Source organism: Cucumis sativus, chromosome 3 (assembly GCF_000004075.3).
Source record: "Cucumis sativus cultivar 9930 chromosome 3, Cucumber_9930_V3, whole genome shotgun sequence".
NCBI classification, from domain to species: Eukaryota; Viridiplantae; Streptophyta; class Magnoliopsida; order Cucurbitales; family Cucurbitaceae; genus Cucumis; species Cucumis sativus.
The window spans coordinates 14012691-14030593 of record NC_026657.2 but is presented as its reverse complement, the minus strand read 5'-3'; the positions used below and the strand labels follow the sequence as shown (position 1 = coordinate 14030593).

At 30.0% G+C, this 17903-nt stretch overlaps 1 protein-coding gene across 1 annotated transcript; it reads left to right on the top strand.

Moving 5' to 3' along the window:
- Positions 1 to 15604: 15604 nt before the first annotated feature.
- LOC101221213 (cyclin-D3-3) lies at positions 15605 to 17660 on the top strand. Its single transcript, XM_004140663.3, has 4 exons — positions 15605 to 16267; positions 16373 to 16574; positions 16713 to 16843; positions 16940 to 17660. Exons 1-4 carry the CDS (start codon positions 15770 to 15772, stop codon positions 17237 to 17239), a joined length of 1131 nt encoding a protein of 376 aa, XP_004140711.1. The 5' UTR covers positions 15605 to 15769; the 3' UTR covers positions 17240 to 17660.
- The last annotated feature ends 243 nt before the right edge of the window (positions 17661 to 17903 follow it).

Sequence of the window (17903 nt, the reverse complement as noted above, 5' to 3'; positions counted from 1 at the left end):
ATAAAAAAAAAGATAGGTTTTTTTTTAATGTCATCCTTAACAGAATATATATATATATATAATTTCTCAAAATCTGACCACTAAAAGAATTTCTGACTTTTTCCTTACTCAATATGTGAATCAAAATGTGAAGGATTTATCCATTTACTATTTCAAGTTAGGTAAATTGAAAGGTGACCTAAATGTATTTAAATGAAATTTTAATTTAAAAATGAAAACCATTCAATTTTTCTACAATGTCAGTTGTTCTCTAAAATAATGATTTGTATAAATTTAAGGTACAAGCTAAGCTTATACTTAATTATTTAAATGCTATTAAGATTATTATATCAAATTTTTAGGCTTTAAAAAAGAGAAGTTTTCAAACATGTTCAAGTCATATTGATGTATATTATATTTGTAGTCTAGATGATTGCATCAAGATAATGATAGATGCTTTATTATCTGGATCCATGCATATTTAATAGTTTACAAGAAAGATTAGTTGCAATGTAGACTTAATACTCTTTTCTTTTCCAAATAAATAAATGAAAACTTATCTTTTTAGTTTCGAGTTTTAATTTTCTAAATATACCTTTTTAACAACAAAACTTAAAATATATGTGCCCTAAATTTTGAAAAGGTATCATATTACTTTTAATTTTTAAAAATGGGATTAAAAAGTTGGCATAATAAACTTTTTTGTATTGTTTTAAATATAATAAATAATTTTGAAATTTATTTCTTCTCTGTTGATTGTTTCCTAATCGAAAATGTCGTTTAAGTATTTAAAATAATACAAAATTGTTTTATGAACTTTTCAAATCCATTCATCAAAGTTTGGGTCATCTTTGATATTTTACTTTTCTTTTTTTTTTTCAATCTAATCTATACACACTATTTCTACCTCTAAATTTTTTTATTTGTTATTTACTTTTTATCATTAGTTTAAAAAACCAAACTAAAAATTAAAATCTTTTTTTTAAAAAAAAAAAGTAAAAAAGGTATGTTTGTTTTGAAAATGAATGGATTTGGATGTAACAATTACAATATTTAAATAAAAGATTCCAATTATTGTGTTAGGTAAAGAAAACAAATTAATTGAGGCAATCATAAAAGCAGATCAACAATATTTTACAAATGTTAGGGGAAATTTTTTAATTCTAAGTACAACAGAGTCAACTATTTATAATTCACATAATATGTCTATTTGAAAATTATGAATTTGAAATGGAAATTTAAAGGGGAATGGAATATTGATCTTTGCATTTTTTACGTATAAAATAATAAAAACTTAAAATTATATTTTAAAAAAATGTTGGTAACAGGTAAGTACAAACTACCATATATTTAAATATCTCAACATTTTAAAACCCAAAATGTTAAATGCCAAGTTATGTGGAGTGGAAATCCATCTAAATCTTTATGTTATGGAGCAATAAATTTGTTCAAAAAGAGAGAAAAAAAAATATGCACACTGTCATGTTTGTCAAACACAATTTAATACTTAGTTAGAAAAAGAGTGTGAGAGCTATATAATTGAGAATAATCCTCAATTTGCCTCATTTAAAGTTTTTATTAAAGATCGACCATCGTATGATATTGTAATGATATATTTATACAGAAAGTTATTCATCTAAATTGGTTTTTAGTTGTTTCAGAGTAGCCTTAAAATAATTAGATCATTTATTTGGTACATCAAAGGGGCGTGTTAGGTTTCATGATTCACTCAATTTGTTTGATGGACTTAGCCAAGGTCGAGGATCTTTATTAGATCATATTCTCGACTTGAAATGATCTAGGTTGAGACATGCATAAAGCCTATTAGGCATCTTGCAAGGTTCATCATCGGTCAAGGATGCTAGCTTAGATGGCCAATTCCTTTTTTTAGACTAATTTTGGTTTATAGTTGCCCACTTTTGATCCATGTTATATGGTTTTAATTGACTTTGTAGTTTCCATTTGTACAACTATACTCTTCCGTTCAAAATTATTGTGTTAAATGAAAAAAAAATTACTAACGCTTAATTTATAATTTTGAAATGTTATGATAAACAAATAAACACAAGCGTAGGAATTCAAGTAATAAAGAAATCCAACATCTCCCCACAATTTTTTTATCTTTTATATATTGGAGGATTAGTTTAAAATGATTATTTGAACCGACAACCATCAACTTGGTTTGATGTGTTATTTTCTTTTTATTTAAGATATGATTACTTGTAATCCAATTTCGACCTAAATAATATAAGAAAGTCAAGTTTTCAAGTTTCCATTCATCTTGTCTACGAAAATATAATTATAGTTTTTTTTGTAATTAGTTTCCTTCTGAAGATTAAAAGTAGGCAAATTTGAGAAACGACAAAACCAAAAGATAAATAACAAAAAAAAAGGCTTTAGGGTTTGATTGAACCTAAGGTCTCAAGGTTAATAAACAAATATGTATCAATTGAATTATACTTATGTTAACATAAAGTATTTTGAGGTTATATATTATCACTTTTAGGGTTTGACCCAAGTAGTTGGGAGAGTAAGAGTTTAGGGGAGTGAAGTGGAGTTGTCAACTTCTCTTCTTGTTTGAGACAAGGAGTTTGTGTGAGGAGTCTCTCATGCATTGTCAAAACCAAATTATACGCCACTAATAATATTACCACTCTTAGGAGGAGCCTTAAGCATCGGGAAGGTGAGGGGGTCTCACACTTAGAGGAATCTGAAGAAAACATTTGAGATGTGAAGACTTACATTTAGGGAGAACCTAGACGATCAGGTAATTGAGCACTACGTGAGTCACTCTAGTAGTTGAGTATTGCAAACCAGTGTTACTTCATAATTAAACTTCTTAACTCTTTAGTATTAATAGATTATATTATATTTTCTAGGCACATTGCCCTCCGGACGAGGAGATTTATCGTCGAGCTAGGTTATCAACTTTTGTGTTTTCTTCTTTGTTTACTTATGGTTGCTATTTTTTTGTTACAACAGTTGTTTGTGTTTTTTGTTTGACATAAGCAATTGTGTGACGAGTCACTTTAGTGCTTTTTTCAATTTCAATGCTCCAATCCGTTCATTGGCCACATCGACAACTATTGGTTCCATACTCTGAGAATCAATGCTGATAATCACTTTCACATGCCCACTTCAAAGAATCACTCCAAGCTCCAACCAACCACCATCGACCGCAACTCCAATGACCAAGTTTAGGCTTCGACGACCAATTCTAGGCTTTGACAACCACTTCAATGATAACTTCCTTCACACGACCAACTTCAACAACCAGTTTCAGACCCATGACCAACAACCTCCACATAACCAACTTTGGCAATTACCTCTGCGTGAATAACTTTGAAGATCAATTACGCCCTCTGACATCCATCTTCGACGATAACTCCAACGACCACCTTCATGTGACAAAAAAAAAACAGAAAGAAGGGAAAAATGCAATTATATTTTGTTCAAACAAAAATGGATGGAATTATTAAAGAAAAATATTTCAAAACAAAAACAGTAATCATAAAACAGATTATGAAAAGTTAAAAACACTGCATTGAACTCAACTTTATATCCTAAACAAAATATAAAACAACTCTGCAATCTCAAACACAAACATATAAATTGATCTAAACATTCAATATCAACTTAGCGTTCCAAACAACCACTAAATGAACTTCAAACATTTTATATCAATTCAACATCCCAAAGAGTCTCTCAATCAACACTAAATACTCTATACTTAGCATTTCAAACAACCTCCGAATGAATCAGTTGAAGAAGTTGATTGACAAGATCCTAATACAATATTCCTTTTTGCTTCAAATATAAGAAAAATTTGTTTTATAAATAATAATCATGCCATGATTTTTAAATCATTTATTCAACCGTTTGCTAGTGAAGGTTCTTATTTATCTTGAAAGGGTAATGGATAATTGACTTTAATAAAAAAGAAAAATCTTAAAATATAAAATTTGAGATAAGCATTAAGGAAATAACTATATATGGTTAAGAATATGATTTGAAGAATTTTATAAGATGAAAATATATTAATATTGATAAATTGGAAAATAAAGTAGTTAATTGTTTTTAGAAGATATACGAACCCACTAGGAAGAGATTAAAGATGGAAGTGTTAGTTTTATTGAATCATGTCGTTCTCAAATTTGTTGGAGTAGAGAAAAGAAATTTTAATGAATTATTATATCACAACTTTAATTACTTTATATTTTAAAGATAAAGATATTTATCTCCCCAACTTACTTTAGGATATTGTATTTGAATTATATTAATTATTGTTGTTATTCTTATTTATTTATGGAATTGAAGTTGAAGAAGGGCATAATCTTTGTATCGACTTGGGTTAGTTAGATTGTGAAGGTTTGGTAATTTCTTTTTCTTTTCTTTTTGATATATAAATATTTGGAATTGCAGTTGAGTTATTTGAGGTTGGTTTCTCTCATATATATATATATATATATATATATATATATATATATTAATTGTATTTTGATTGTGACATAACATCTAAGGTGAGTTTTATTACAATATATTCAATATTTTTTAATCAAAAAGACTATTGAGCATTTCATTTCATTTTTTATATATATTGTTCACACACTCATTTAATTTATCTTCTAACCATGGTGGTATCCCCTACAACTTCTAACCAAATATTGTATTAATTTAAATTATAAATTTCCACGTCACAATCAAGTTAGACTTTTCAATAAGTGATTTAAAGAAATTATTGCAAATAATAAAACAGTTAAAAGTATTTACACAATACATCAAAATTTTAGAGTGTATATGATATATACTATACTAGTATATATTATAGACATTGATAGATTTTTGTCTAGTATCTACCATTGATATATTCTAAAGTTTTACTATATTTTGACTTATAGCTATTTAAATAGATTTTATTGAAGAAGTCAATCCTATATAGAAAATTTCTTCCGTCTAAATCATTATATGTACATATTATATATAAAAAGTAATTTCTTTTGAATAAGTAGAATTACTACCATTCATTTTATTTCAACATTTCTCTGTAATATATAGATTAATCCATGTTGTGATGTATGCATGTGTGTATGTGTGAAAGTATATAAAAGAGTTGTCTAATTATAGAAAAAGAAAAAAGGAATAGTGGTCGGTAAAAAGATGGCTATAAAAATATAATAATTTGAAACAATCAACCATTTCATTTCATTTCATGGTAAAAAGGTTAAAAAGATATTGTAAAAATGAGCAATATAGGAACACGGATATAAGAAAGATATAATACTATAATAAATAAAATATAAATTAGTTATAAAAACTCATAATTTTTAAATTTATTCAAAGTTCATAGATTTCTCTCCAACATGGGTATCTTCCAAAACTCACGGAATGCCACAATTTGTAGCTAATTTGACAAGCTTGAGGTAGAATACATGGTCAATAACAGTTTATATTTCCAAGACACGTGACATAGAAGTTGGATGAGAAAGAGAGTGACACCAGGTTATATGAACACTAAGCATAATTGATAATGGACATCTATTTTACTAATATTTATAATTTTAAAAAAAAATTGCAACCATTTTTGTTTGTGCTTTCTTTTTATTAAAAAAAAGAAACTAGATATATTTTGTAGTGAATCTTGTTAACAATACGGGCAAAAGGGGTTGTCTCGTATTTTCATACAATGAACTAGAATCATTGATTTTGTTAACAATACATGCAAAAGTGGTCGTCTCATATTTTCATACAATGAACTAGAATCACTCATTTTGTTTTCTGTTTATTAAAAATAAAATATATTTTTATAAAACTTCTTTTTTTTCATTTTTTTATTTTCCTTCGATTTTTTTTAAAATGTTGTTTTAAACAAAAAAAAAAGTGAATTAGTTACCAAACATACCTATTTATTAAAAACTAAAAACGATAGTTACAGATATAACAATTAAATTGAAAATATTTATATATATATAGTAATAAATTTTAAAAATGGCAAATACAACAATATTTATCAAAGTATATTACATATAGATCGGGTTGAAAATATTAGTCTATCACAACGATAGACGTTTATCATTAATAGACTTTGCTATATTTCAAATTTTTTAAAAATATTGTCATATAGTTAATTGTTCTTAAAATTGGCCATATATAAAAATTGAGGTATGGATCGAATCAATCAAATTTATTTGTACATGATCTATCTAATTAAGATGCTTCTTACAATTTTTTTGTGAAGTCGATTTTGTTCATATCAATGGTGGTTGAATTTAAATAGTTGGACTCATATGTTGGCCAAATTGAATTTATTCCAATATTTTTAGAAATAGTTTGTTTAAAAAATTAGATAATCTACAATGTGAAAACAACACATTAATTGAAAGTTCACAATTACTCAATCCACTTGGACAAACCTACCATTGTTTTTAAGAAATAGTATTTTATATTTTCACCTAAACCCAATAATATTAAACCCATGAACTAAATCAACTATTTTTTTTCAACGAGTCATACGTACCATTTAAAGGTTGAATAAGTAATAATTACCATAAAATATTTTATCGTTTCAAAGATTTTCCACTTACTTTTAATTTCACACTATCATATTAATATAGGATTCTCATTTCACACAACCAAGTGTTTGAATACAATAGGAAAGATAATGTAATTTAAACAAATGAGAAGTATTCATAACCTAGGGGTAAATCTTACTTGAATTGTTTTGACATTGTATATTGACTTAAACATCAAAATATTTCACGCAAAACAAAACCACAAATTATTGTAGCTCAGTTACTTCAATATTCTCCTTAGTAGCTTGAAACCATTGCCCCATGAAGTCTTGTGACTACATTTCCAACTTATAAAACAAAATGTCGAGCAATTTCATCAAATTTACAATTTTGTAAACTTTATTTTTAACTAAATCTGTGTTGCAATTTTTTTTATTATGGACCATGTAAAGGTGAATATTTGAATATTTAACTTGGTTCATTCATATTAGCAAATCTCAAAAAACAGAAGACAAAAGTAATAGCTTTTCTCTTAGATGTATTACAAATACTTGTATAGAAGTAACTTTTTTGTTTTGGAAGCAGAAACCAACCCTGAGAACACTAACAACATACACACCTCCTCACACAAAGCAGAGGAGATCCAAACCGGAATACCCGAAACCCAATAACACCAACCAACATCTTCCAAAGACGAGGAAGAAGCATTCAATTAGCTCAAAAAAGAAACAAAAGAAGACAAATGTGTTCTCACAAGCTAGTGCACAACCGAGTTACAAGAACGTGGGCACTTAACAAAATAAATATTACCCTTAGATACATCAACATCAAGAACAAAACTAACCACACTTTTGATCTCCATCAAATCATGATTAACATCAACCAAAGGTGCAATGGCCTCTACAAAGTCAGACTCGGACAATCTCTCGGGCATTGTCACTTTGTCAGCACAATAAACGTATGGTTAACCTCCTGCAACCTCCTACCGCCATTATTTAAGAAATTAAGACACAAATTTTCCACATCCTTGCCGTCTGCGACAACATAGAAGTAAAGTTAGTGAAAGTTTGGTTACAAAAAAACTTAGTAGACATTTGGGCTTGCTGAAACTTGTGGGCATTGGGCCTTTGATGAGAGCTAATATGAACATCCACTCCACCCAAAGTTTGATGTAATATCATGTTTTACCTTTTTCTTTTCCTTTTAAATACACAAAGGGAGTATGAAAATGTAACATTATTCAATCTGCAATGAGATAATATATATATATGTGTGTATATATATATATATTCATTGGTTATGCTTGAGCCTTGTGGTACTGCAGTCTTTTCCTTCTCGTGAAGGTTCCAATAATCCCTGCCTGGTTTAGGTTAGTTAGATTTCTGTATTTCTTCACGTAGAACGACAAGAAATCCATTGCTAGTTCTGTTCTTATCAACGTACTATACACGAATCGTTTTTAGCCTGAACTTTCATATTGTTTGATTATTGTTCTATTTGAAATATTGTTTGTTGAAGTTCAACTAGCAACCTGCAATTGATTCATTGTGTAAATAAGTAATGCATGCTGCAACGGAGTTATGGAAAATGTGCAAGTAAAAGGCCTGGATGAAAAACTGATACTTTTTTAGAAAACCAATGAAAAATAGCATTTTGTTTATGTCATCACTATCTAAAATTATCACTCTAATCTTAAATCTTAAATACGTTCTTCTTCTCTGTTCTTAGTTTTGCAACTTTTTTATGTTCGTTTTTCATTTAATTTTCTTCCTTTCTTTTCCTTTTTTATTGATTCTTTTCTTTGTGTTTTTGTTTTTTATTTCGTCTTCTGTTTTTATACTTTTTGTTTCTTTTGTATCTTTTTTTCTTGATTTCTTCTTTCGTTTCTTCTTTTCTTCATTTTAAGAATCGAGCATTAAGTGGCGACATATATAACATAATTAAAGTATTGAGCATCGAGGATTAAGTATCAAGTATCTAATAATAACATAGAGCATATAATATAAAGCATAGAGCATCTAATATCTAATATCTAGTAGCTAATATGTAGTATTGATGATCGAGGATGAAGATAAAGTGTAGGGATGGTTTTCAGGAACGTATTAGTAAATTAGTGCAAGGTAGGCCATTTTTCATTTGGGCCAGGCCATCTGTAGAAATCATCCGGGAGATATCTATTCGCGACTCTTGGGCTCGTAATTTTCAGTATCATCCTCCTCCCCTCTCGATTCCAATTACTGTTGGCAGTCTAGCTGTAGGATTGGGCTGTAAGTCTGTTATTTGTGCTTCCGTGATAAGTATATCACGACCTGCTTTGTTTCTTTCCTTGATCACCAAAAATTTACATGAACTATCCACATTTCTATCAAATGCAGTGTCAATCGTTCTCTCACTCTTTCATTGTCTTAGATGCCATACCAAATTAGATGGTGTTGTTGCAAATGTGAAATCAATTCTTTTGAAGATATTTGTGTACCATCAAAGCTGAAAGTTGCAACACCTATAAATTTTTTGCTGTGTTTCAATTTCTCCATTGTTTTGTATAACTACCCGCCCTGTACTTATTCTAATTTCGATATTCTTCCAATGACACACTCTGTATTAAGTAGATTTTGTGTTTGTTAAAACTCCAGGAATGGTTGGCTTCTAAGGATTTTCATGGAAAGATGTCATTAATTTGTTGGTGATTGTTTTAGTTTGGTTTAACTAATCGGAAATGATTATTTCCTTTCTTTATTTATTAGAATGAAGGTCTGGTACTTTGTTTTCTGTTATTTGCCTTCCATTAGGTTTATTAGAAGTTCTATTCTAATCAGCCTGGCTTCATTTCATGAACTAACAATGTTAAGGGTAGAGATTGAGAAGCATTGTAGAAAATGTTAAATAAAACAAATCTTCACGCATTAAGAAAAGCTGGTGCCCATTTTTTCCTCCGCCTAGGGGGTGGAAAAGAAAAGGTAAAAAGAACCAACCTAAACAAAAAGGTTAAGAGGAGGGGGGGGGGGGGGGGGGGGGGGGGGGTCCTCCACAATAGACAATGATCATAGGGTAAAATAGTGTCAGGTCAGCCTCCTCCTTTCCCATCAAACTTTGAACAATTTAATACTATGTCCATTTTATGAACTTATATTAATGACGCGGTTATTCAAATTTCTTACCTTTTACTTGAAGATACAATGCCTTAATTAGTAGAAGTATTGCTGATCAAATTGGTGGTGTAGGTTGTTCATTATATTGTATTGCATTGTAAAAAGTAAATGGAACGTGTAACAGAAACTAAGTACTATGTTGCATATTTTGTGTGATTATTGCCCTTAGTTAATGTGGATGGATACAACTGCTCTTTTGTTTCAATGAACTTCTTTACTAACTGATTTACATCCTATGCATTGATGGATGTTACGGATAGTTTCTTCCCTTAGATGACTGATCACAGTTGGTTACTCTCATTTTTGAGCTGGGGTCTTCTATTTGCTGAGTTTGACAACATTGTATATGTGACCCATCAGTTTATCCCATCCCCTGCTTCTTTTAAAATCAGTCATCAACATTTAACAATTTTATGTAGTGGTAGTGTGTTGAAAAGGAATTGTTAATTAGATTACCGAGAATGTGAGGGATGTTGGAATGCATGGATAGTTGAGGGCGAAACAGAAAACATTTAAGAAGAAGGGTTAACGAAATGAGTTAGTATTACAAATTGAACTCAAAATGCTCAATCCAAATATAGGTTCTTAATTATTACCCTACAAACCAATTTCATTATGGTTCACCAAACAAAGGAAGTGAAGTGAAAAGAGGGAGTAGATGTGAGATAACTAGTTAAGTTAGGAAGCAAGTTTATCAAAGTAATTGTTGTCTACTAGAATTGAGTACCCAAGAATGTCATTTCATAGCAAGTTCGAAGATGGTATGATGGCAGAAATCAAGTTTTTTTGCCTCTAGTTGAAGGCAATGATGAGCAGCGCTATTGATGCCATGATAAACAATGTAAGTTGTCTAATTCCATCATCTTGCATTTTTATTAATTGATGTTTGGCAGTTGAAATGATATGTTAAATGAAGGATATATTGTCATAGCTTACATTCTTTCTTCTCCATCTTCAACAGAGTAGTTGAAGAAGTTTGTTTCAAATTAGGGGGAGTCAAAAGAAGTCAAGCTCAACCTGTCACTTTCATCTTGTTATTGTGGTCAAGCCCATGTGAGCCATGATTTCAAAAGGTACAAAAGTTTTTTTTTTTTTTTTTTTTTATTATTATTAAAAATAATAATTTGGATGACAACTAATAGACTATCAATGGCTATCCCTCCATTCACTTTAAAGGCTCACCATCCAACAGGAAAATGTGGAAAATGAAACACGATCTCCATTTTTAAAAGGGTGGTTGAAGTAACTTTGAAAGCTTTGGCACACTCATTTTGTCAAGGTTTTCATGATACCAAAGAGAAGGGCTTTTGCGTTTCTTCTAAGAGGAAATCTCTTGGGTATGATTATCAGAAAACCATGATTAATGAGATTACAAACAAAACAATATAACACGATTGTCCATGTTATAAGGTGTTTTTTTTACTTAGTACTACCATGACCATAGAGTGAGAGCAAACCTATATAATCTCTAACAGAAAAATCTTGCATATTCTAATCATAAGGGTTATTGTTTCTTTGGTTATAAAATTATTTTTATCCAAATTTGAAGTATAGTATTATGCACATTGTATGCAGAATTGGCCAAGTGTTTTTAATAGATCCTCTACTCTATTGTGGATCTCAGTAACCATTAGTAAGTGTGGTTTGAAAGAAAGAACAATGCAGATTGTTGTTGTTGACATCTTATTCGTGAAAATAAAGTATGAAAAATACTTTAGGGAAACAATGATGAGGATTTGAATTTATGATATTAAGAAAAGGAGTAGTTGTCTTCATTGAGAAGTTAGGCTCATTTGGCTACAAAATTGTTTATTCAAATCATATTATCACAACGAACAAATATCTTTTATTTTAAAGCCCAATAAAAACAATAATCAATCTCATTCTTATTAATTTTAATGAATCTTGAAATAATTTATCTTTAAGTTTTCTTTTTTTTTTCTTTCTCGAGGATTAAACGAGATTTGAGATTATAACAATTGCATACACAGATAAACCTCAATTCATTTAGATTGGAAGTTTCTTTAACATTCAAATGTTCTAGGATCAGACATACTATTCTATGAAGTTAGTTGAGGAGCATAAGTTGGTCCAAATACTCACAAATATATAAAAAAAGTTAAGTTTATAAAATAGGGTTGAGGATTTTCCTCATCCATATCATCGTGGAAACATGACCTAAGAGGAATGTTTGCTAGAGGAATGTTTGCTAACCTTATGTGTGTATGTATAAGACTAAATCACAAATAAAGCTTATATACTTTCAACATTGTTTCTAATCTTAATTTTGACATTTTCAAAATGGTTTGATTATATAGTTGAATAAGATACACTCACTTTTTAGTTGAACTATTGTGATATAGTAATAAATAAGCTAATCAATAATTAACATGCACATGACTCATCAATATTTTATTACGATGATTAGATAAAAATACAATCTAAAGCTTAGTATTCAAATCAACAAGTATATATATATATATAATAATTTAAATCAATAAATAGAAGAAAAAAAAAGTTAAAGTTTCATTGCATATTGTTCTCTAATAAAAAGAAATAAAGATAAAAAGGAGGAAGAGGGAAAAGATCAAAAAGTGAAAAATAAAATATAATGTTAATTTGCTCTTAACTCTAAAATTTTGATCCTGAATCCTTTTCCTTTTTGATAGAACAAATAATTTAAGTTCCCGTATATATTATAAATGATTTTTGAAAATCTGAAGAACAAATTAGAAATAGAAAATAAATTTAAGGTTGATTAAAAAGATTGAAATTAAAATGGAACATTTTGAATTTCAAAAACTCAACTAATTATAAAGTATGCAAGTTAGATAGAGAGTAGAGAAAGTAGAATTTCAAAAACTAGTATACACCAAACTTTATAAGTATCTAAACTTTCATACTCTATTGTGGTGAAATACAGCAAATATAAAAATATTTCATAATGGAAGTGGAGGATTAAGAAGTTTAGAAAGAAAAGAGAAATGAAGAAATAAGATAGGAAGGGGGAAAGTATAGAATAGAGAGAGAAGGGGGAGAGCCCCTAAATTGTAAGTCAGTGTTTAGGTTTAAACACCTTTTTAATTCTTTGTTTTGAGGGTCAAAGTAAAGCATTGTCCTGTCTGCACCTTCCTTTCCTTTCCTTTCATTGCTCTTTTTGGTTTTTTCAATCACTGCCTCTGGAACCCTTTCTTTTCCTTTTTTTTCTTTCTTATTTCTTTTTGACGTTTATACCCCTACACTTATTTGTAAGTATATGACCAAGTATATAATATTTTGAAGTATAAAACACAAAGTTTGGTCACCCAGTTGGAAAATATAGTACATAAGTTGGGGAGTGATGTGTACATGACAAATAATGGGATTAAGAAAATATATTGTTATACTTATTTGTAAGTATATGACAAATACAGCGACACACGAAGGCTCGACTCAGTGAATGATCACTTAGGCTCCCCTAACTGTAAGATACCCTCTTAACTATAATCTTTTCAACTTCACTAGATAAACTTAAGTTTTGTCTAAGTTAGAAAGTTTATTCTCAAGTAACGAAGTCTTAGACTCATTCTAAGACCAAAACAACCTTCTCATAAAATGAATGTCAACAACGACCTGACTCACAACTTCCAGATCGTTTATAATTTTGAATCACAATCACAACATTTGACCACCAAAAAAATGAAAAGTTTCAAACAAAATGCTTAAGAGCAGAAATCCCAACAAGACAACTTATTGCTCTTTAAAACACACAAGTAAAAAACGAAAAAACCTCGTTCAAAATTTATGGGGCATAAAAAATAAAAATATCTCTTACAAATAAAAACGCAAGATATTCCCTATAATTAAAAAAATACCGTTTACAAAATCAAAATCAGTTTTACCAGGAAGACAAACAAATGCAATCCATTTCAAAACATACTATATGTTACTTCTATGAGCAAATCTAAGTGCGCACACAAATACACATGCACAAATGCGCGCACACTTTAGAGTTAAGATTAGCAAAAAAGAAATCACAAATGAAAAGGCAGAAAATTGGTAACGAGTAGTTGAAGAGAGGAGAAAAAAAAACGTGTATATTTCACAAATGTAATATGTTAAACTTAGGAGAATTGTTTTAAAACAAATCTAATTCTTTTTTCAAAATACAAAATAAATTTCAAAGTTTAAATCGAAACTGTAAGAGCGAAAGGTAATCGAAACCAATTTATAGTTCAGGTGGATTTTGTATAATTTTTTTACAAAACCCAAAGTCCATACAAATATAAAAGCTAAGATAAGTAAAAGACCAAGTTAGATATAATTAAAGTATCCCTACTACTTATTTCCAAAGACCTAAGAAAAAGAAGTTAGTATATTTTAACATAATGCACTACTATAAACATTACTTTTATTCCAATTTGTATTAACAAATAGCCTACGGCTTTGGTGTTAAGTTATAATATAATTCAAACCTAATGGAAGACCACAAACAACTTTATTGGTAAAATTAGAGTGATTAAAATAATAATAATACTTAATATTTTAAAGAGTTTTTTTTTTTTTTTAACTTGAAAGTGAATACTTTCGTATTTTGTTATATTTATGAAAATTAACCTAACTTGAGTTTGATTTCAAACTTTCAATTTAAAAAACATGTCATTTTGAAAAATATTCCATCGAGTAACAATCAATAAAAATAGTTTTTTAGTATATTTTGAACAATTTTATCAAAAGAATTTAAATAAGAATGAGTTTTTAAAAAATATTTTTGTCTCAAATCAATCTAAATAGACTCTTCACTACTTCTATACAATTTGAAATACAACAATAGGTTAAAGGTTTGAATCTCATTCATATCCAATTTGATTTTTTTAAAATGTAATTTTAAGTACGTAGAGAGTCATTTTAAACAAACATAATCCAAAGTTATATAATCTAAATTTATTTACAATATAATATATTTGTGCTCGTAGATAACTGCATATTGACTTACTTGAAAACAATTCATTAGTTCAACGGACATAAAGTTTAATCATCATCAATAGGTTTACATTCTAACTCTTGTTAGTTATTGAAGAAATTATATTGTTGGGTTAATACATCCCAGTTTTCATCGCAATTTAAATTAAATTTAAAGATTTACTTCACAATGACTTTAAATTAAATAAACTATAAAAATACAAATGACATTATATTCAAATAAGTTGGAGTTAAATGTGTAAATATTAAAATGTATGAAATAAATTGAATTAAAGTTGCAACCTTTTCAAATCCATAAACTAAATCAAAATCAATTATAAAACTTAAAATCTAAAATTGCATAAAAAAAAATCAAACAAAAAGTAGACTCAAAATTTAGAATAAAAGAATATATTTTATTTCTAAGTTGTTAATGGAAGGGTGGTTTGGGAGACTTGACCAGAAATCTACTAGGTAAGTTATTATAGGTTACTCCATGTTTGATACAAAATTTACCATTTTTCATCCATTCTCTTTTTTTTTTATGCAAAAATGTTTATTATTTTCTATTCAAACAAAAATAATTTATTATAACTTGGGTGAATATCAACCATTACAATGGGTGGGAGCTTCAAACACATGGAAGATGATTGAAATGATAATTATAGATTGGAAATAGTATTAAAGATCCAACCCAAAAAAAGTTTGAAAAAGAAAACATGGAATGTTTTTATAATAAAACCCAAATGAAGAAATGCATAAAGTAAAAGGGGGAAAAAAGAAAAAGAGTGGGTTTAAATTTGAAAGCAAAGCCCTAGAAAACCTAGTTTGTGTATTTGATAGAATACAATAAACAGTGAATACTAAATAGGCAAAATCAAATCAAATGGCATTGCCATTTATTTAGGTTTCTTATGAGGTTGCTTTCATGGGGGTCCGGCTTGGTGTGTGTGCCGTTGCATTTCTGCCCGCCAACGGGACACACCGAAAGCACAAACATTTCCATTCCCCAATGCTCCATATAAAAACACAATCTCTACCACCAACTCACCGCTCCTCTCTCTTTCTTTTCCCCCTTTTTCTCTTTCTCTTCTTTCAATCCTCTTCCACTGTTTCCACTTCCGGCGGCCATGGACGCCCATTTCAGCTTCTTTTTCCTCTTTTGAGTACCCTTTTCCAAGCTTTCATTCTATGGCAATGCATCGGTATGAACATGCTGATGATGATGCTCAAACCCATTTGTTTCCACTCGATTCTTTGTTTTGTGAGGAGGAGAAATGGGAGGAAGAGGAAGATGAAGCTGATTTAGAACCAACCTACCACACCCATTTGTTTTCTTTGGGTTTTTTGGAGGAAGATCTCTCTGGGGATGATGAACGCCTTCTCTCCATGTTGTCTAAAGAAACAGAGCAGCTAAAACAGAGCAATCTTGAGCTTGAAGCTTTGTTGATGGATCCTTCTGTTTCTGCTGCTCGTTCTTCGGCTATTCACTGGATGCTCAAAGTTCAATCCCATTATGGCTTCTCAACTCTCACTGCCATTTTGGCTATTGCTTATTTTGACAGATTCCTCTTGAGCTTCCATTTTAAGAGTGACAAGCCATGGATGAACCAACTTGTGGCTGTTACTTGCCTCTCTTTGGCGGCTAAAGTGGAGGAGATTCAAGTTCCTTTACTCTTGGACCTTCAAGTATGTCTCGATTATAGCAATAACATCCATTTGATAATCGAATTCTAATGTTTTGGATGATTGAGATTTGTTCTTGTGGATAACATGTATGTTTTAATATCTCAGGTAGAGGATGCTAAGTATGTGTTTGAGGCTAAAACCATTCAGAGAATGGAGCTTCTAGTGCTCTCAACTCTTCAATGGAGGATGCATTTAGTGACTCCTTATTCTTTTCTTGATCACATTGTAAAAAGGCTTGGGTTGAAGAACAATCTTCACTTGGAGTTTTTCAGGCGTTCTGAGTACCTTCTCCTTTCTCTTCTTTCAGGTTAGAACTTACAAACACCTACATGAATGCAATACTTCGTGCATTGTACATACAAGTGAAGTGGAAAATAATTAAATTTGGTATTTTCCCCCTTCAATTTTCATTCCATGACTTGGAACTTCTCTTGGATTTTGTTAGATTCAAGATTTGTGGGGTATCTTCCATCTGTTTTGGCAACTGCAACAATGATGGAAGTGATAGATCAGATTGAGCCTCATAAGAAATTAGAGCACCAAGATAAGCTTCTGGGTGTCCTCAAAATGAACAAGGTTTGTTCAAAAAGGAATTTCATTATAAGTTCATTGGTTAGTAGTTTATGCAAATCCCATTCTTTGATCATAACTTCTTCAACTGCATTTGAACAGGAAAAAGTGCAATGCTGTTACGATCTTGTTGTAGAGCATTCAAAGGCTTATAACAATGGCTTTTATCATCCTATCAACCCTCACAAACGCAAGCATGAACAACAAGCTCCTGATAGCCCAAATGGCGTGATTGACGCAGGTTTCAGTTCAGACAGCTCCAACGATTCTTGGGCATTTAGAGCAACATCAGTTTGTTCATCACCTGAACCTTCTTTCAAGAAGAGCAAATCTGAAGAGCCAAAAATGAAGTTTCATTCTCTTAACAGGGCATTTCTTGACATTGTTGGCAGCCCTTCTTAATTCTTAATTTCCTACCTCTTGTTCCCCCTCCAAAGTTCTAGGATGATTATTGTTTATAAATGCTGCACAATTTCTCAGTTTTGTTGCTGCAAGTTGAGGGAACTTTTCTTCCATTGTTATCCAATTGCCCACAAGTGCCCTTGGGCTTCCAAGATGGTAAGAATGAAGAGAAGAGCACTGATGGGGGATTTGATTTGATGGGAATTTTCACAAGAACAGAAGTAACCAGAAAAAATGGGCATTGGAGAAGACAAAAACAAAAACAAAAACAAAAAAAGTATGCAGTCTGTCTTTCTTCTCTCTGAAACTGTATACTGCCCTTCCCATCCTGCTTGATTTCAAATCAGATGACTTTTCTTTTTGTTTTGGACAAAAATCATATATTATTATTAAATAAAAGCACACAATTTCTTGTTCATCAGTGTTTTGACTTTTATTTTTCATTTTTGTTAATAATTTGAATATGATGACTGGCTGCTTCACTATTTACATCAAATGATATCCTGATGGAAGCTTTGGTTATCTGAAAGCCAGTTTCAGTGATTATCATTCCTTGAACTTGGATATTATCTTTGTTACATTTCCAATTTAAGCTTCAATTAGTGGTTCAATTAAGGGAAAATTGAACTGACCCACATGTTTCCAGGCAAATGGGTAATAGCTT

Coding starts and splice junctions, on each gene's coding strand:
- LOC101221213 (XM_004140663.3), top strand. CDS start 15,770: ATGGCAATGCATCGGTATGAACATGCTGATGATGATGCTCAAACCCAT. Junction 16,268..16,372: donor CTTTACTCTTGGACCTTCAA/GTATGTCTCGAT, acceptor TTAATATCTCAG/GTAGAGGATGCTAAGTATGT. Junction 16,844..16,939: donor GTGTCCTCAAAATGAACAAG/GTTTGTTCAAAA, acceptor GCATTTGAACAG/GAAAAAGTGCAATGCTGTTA.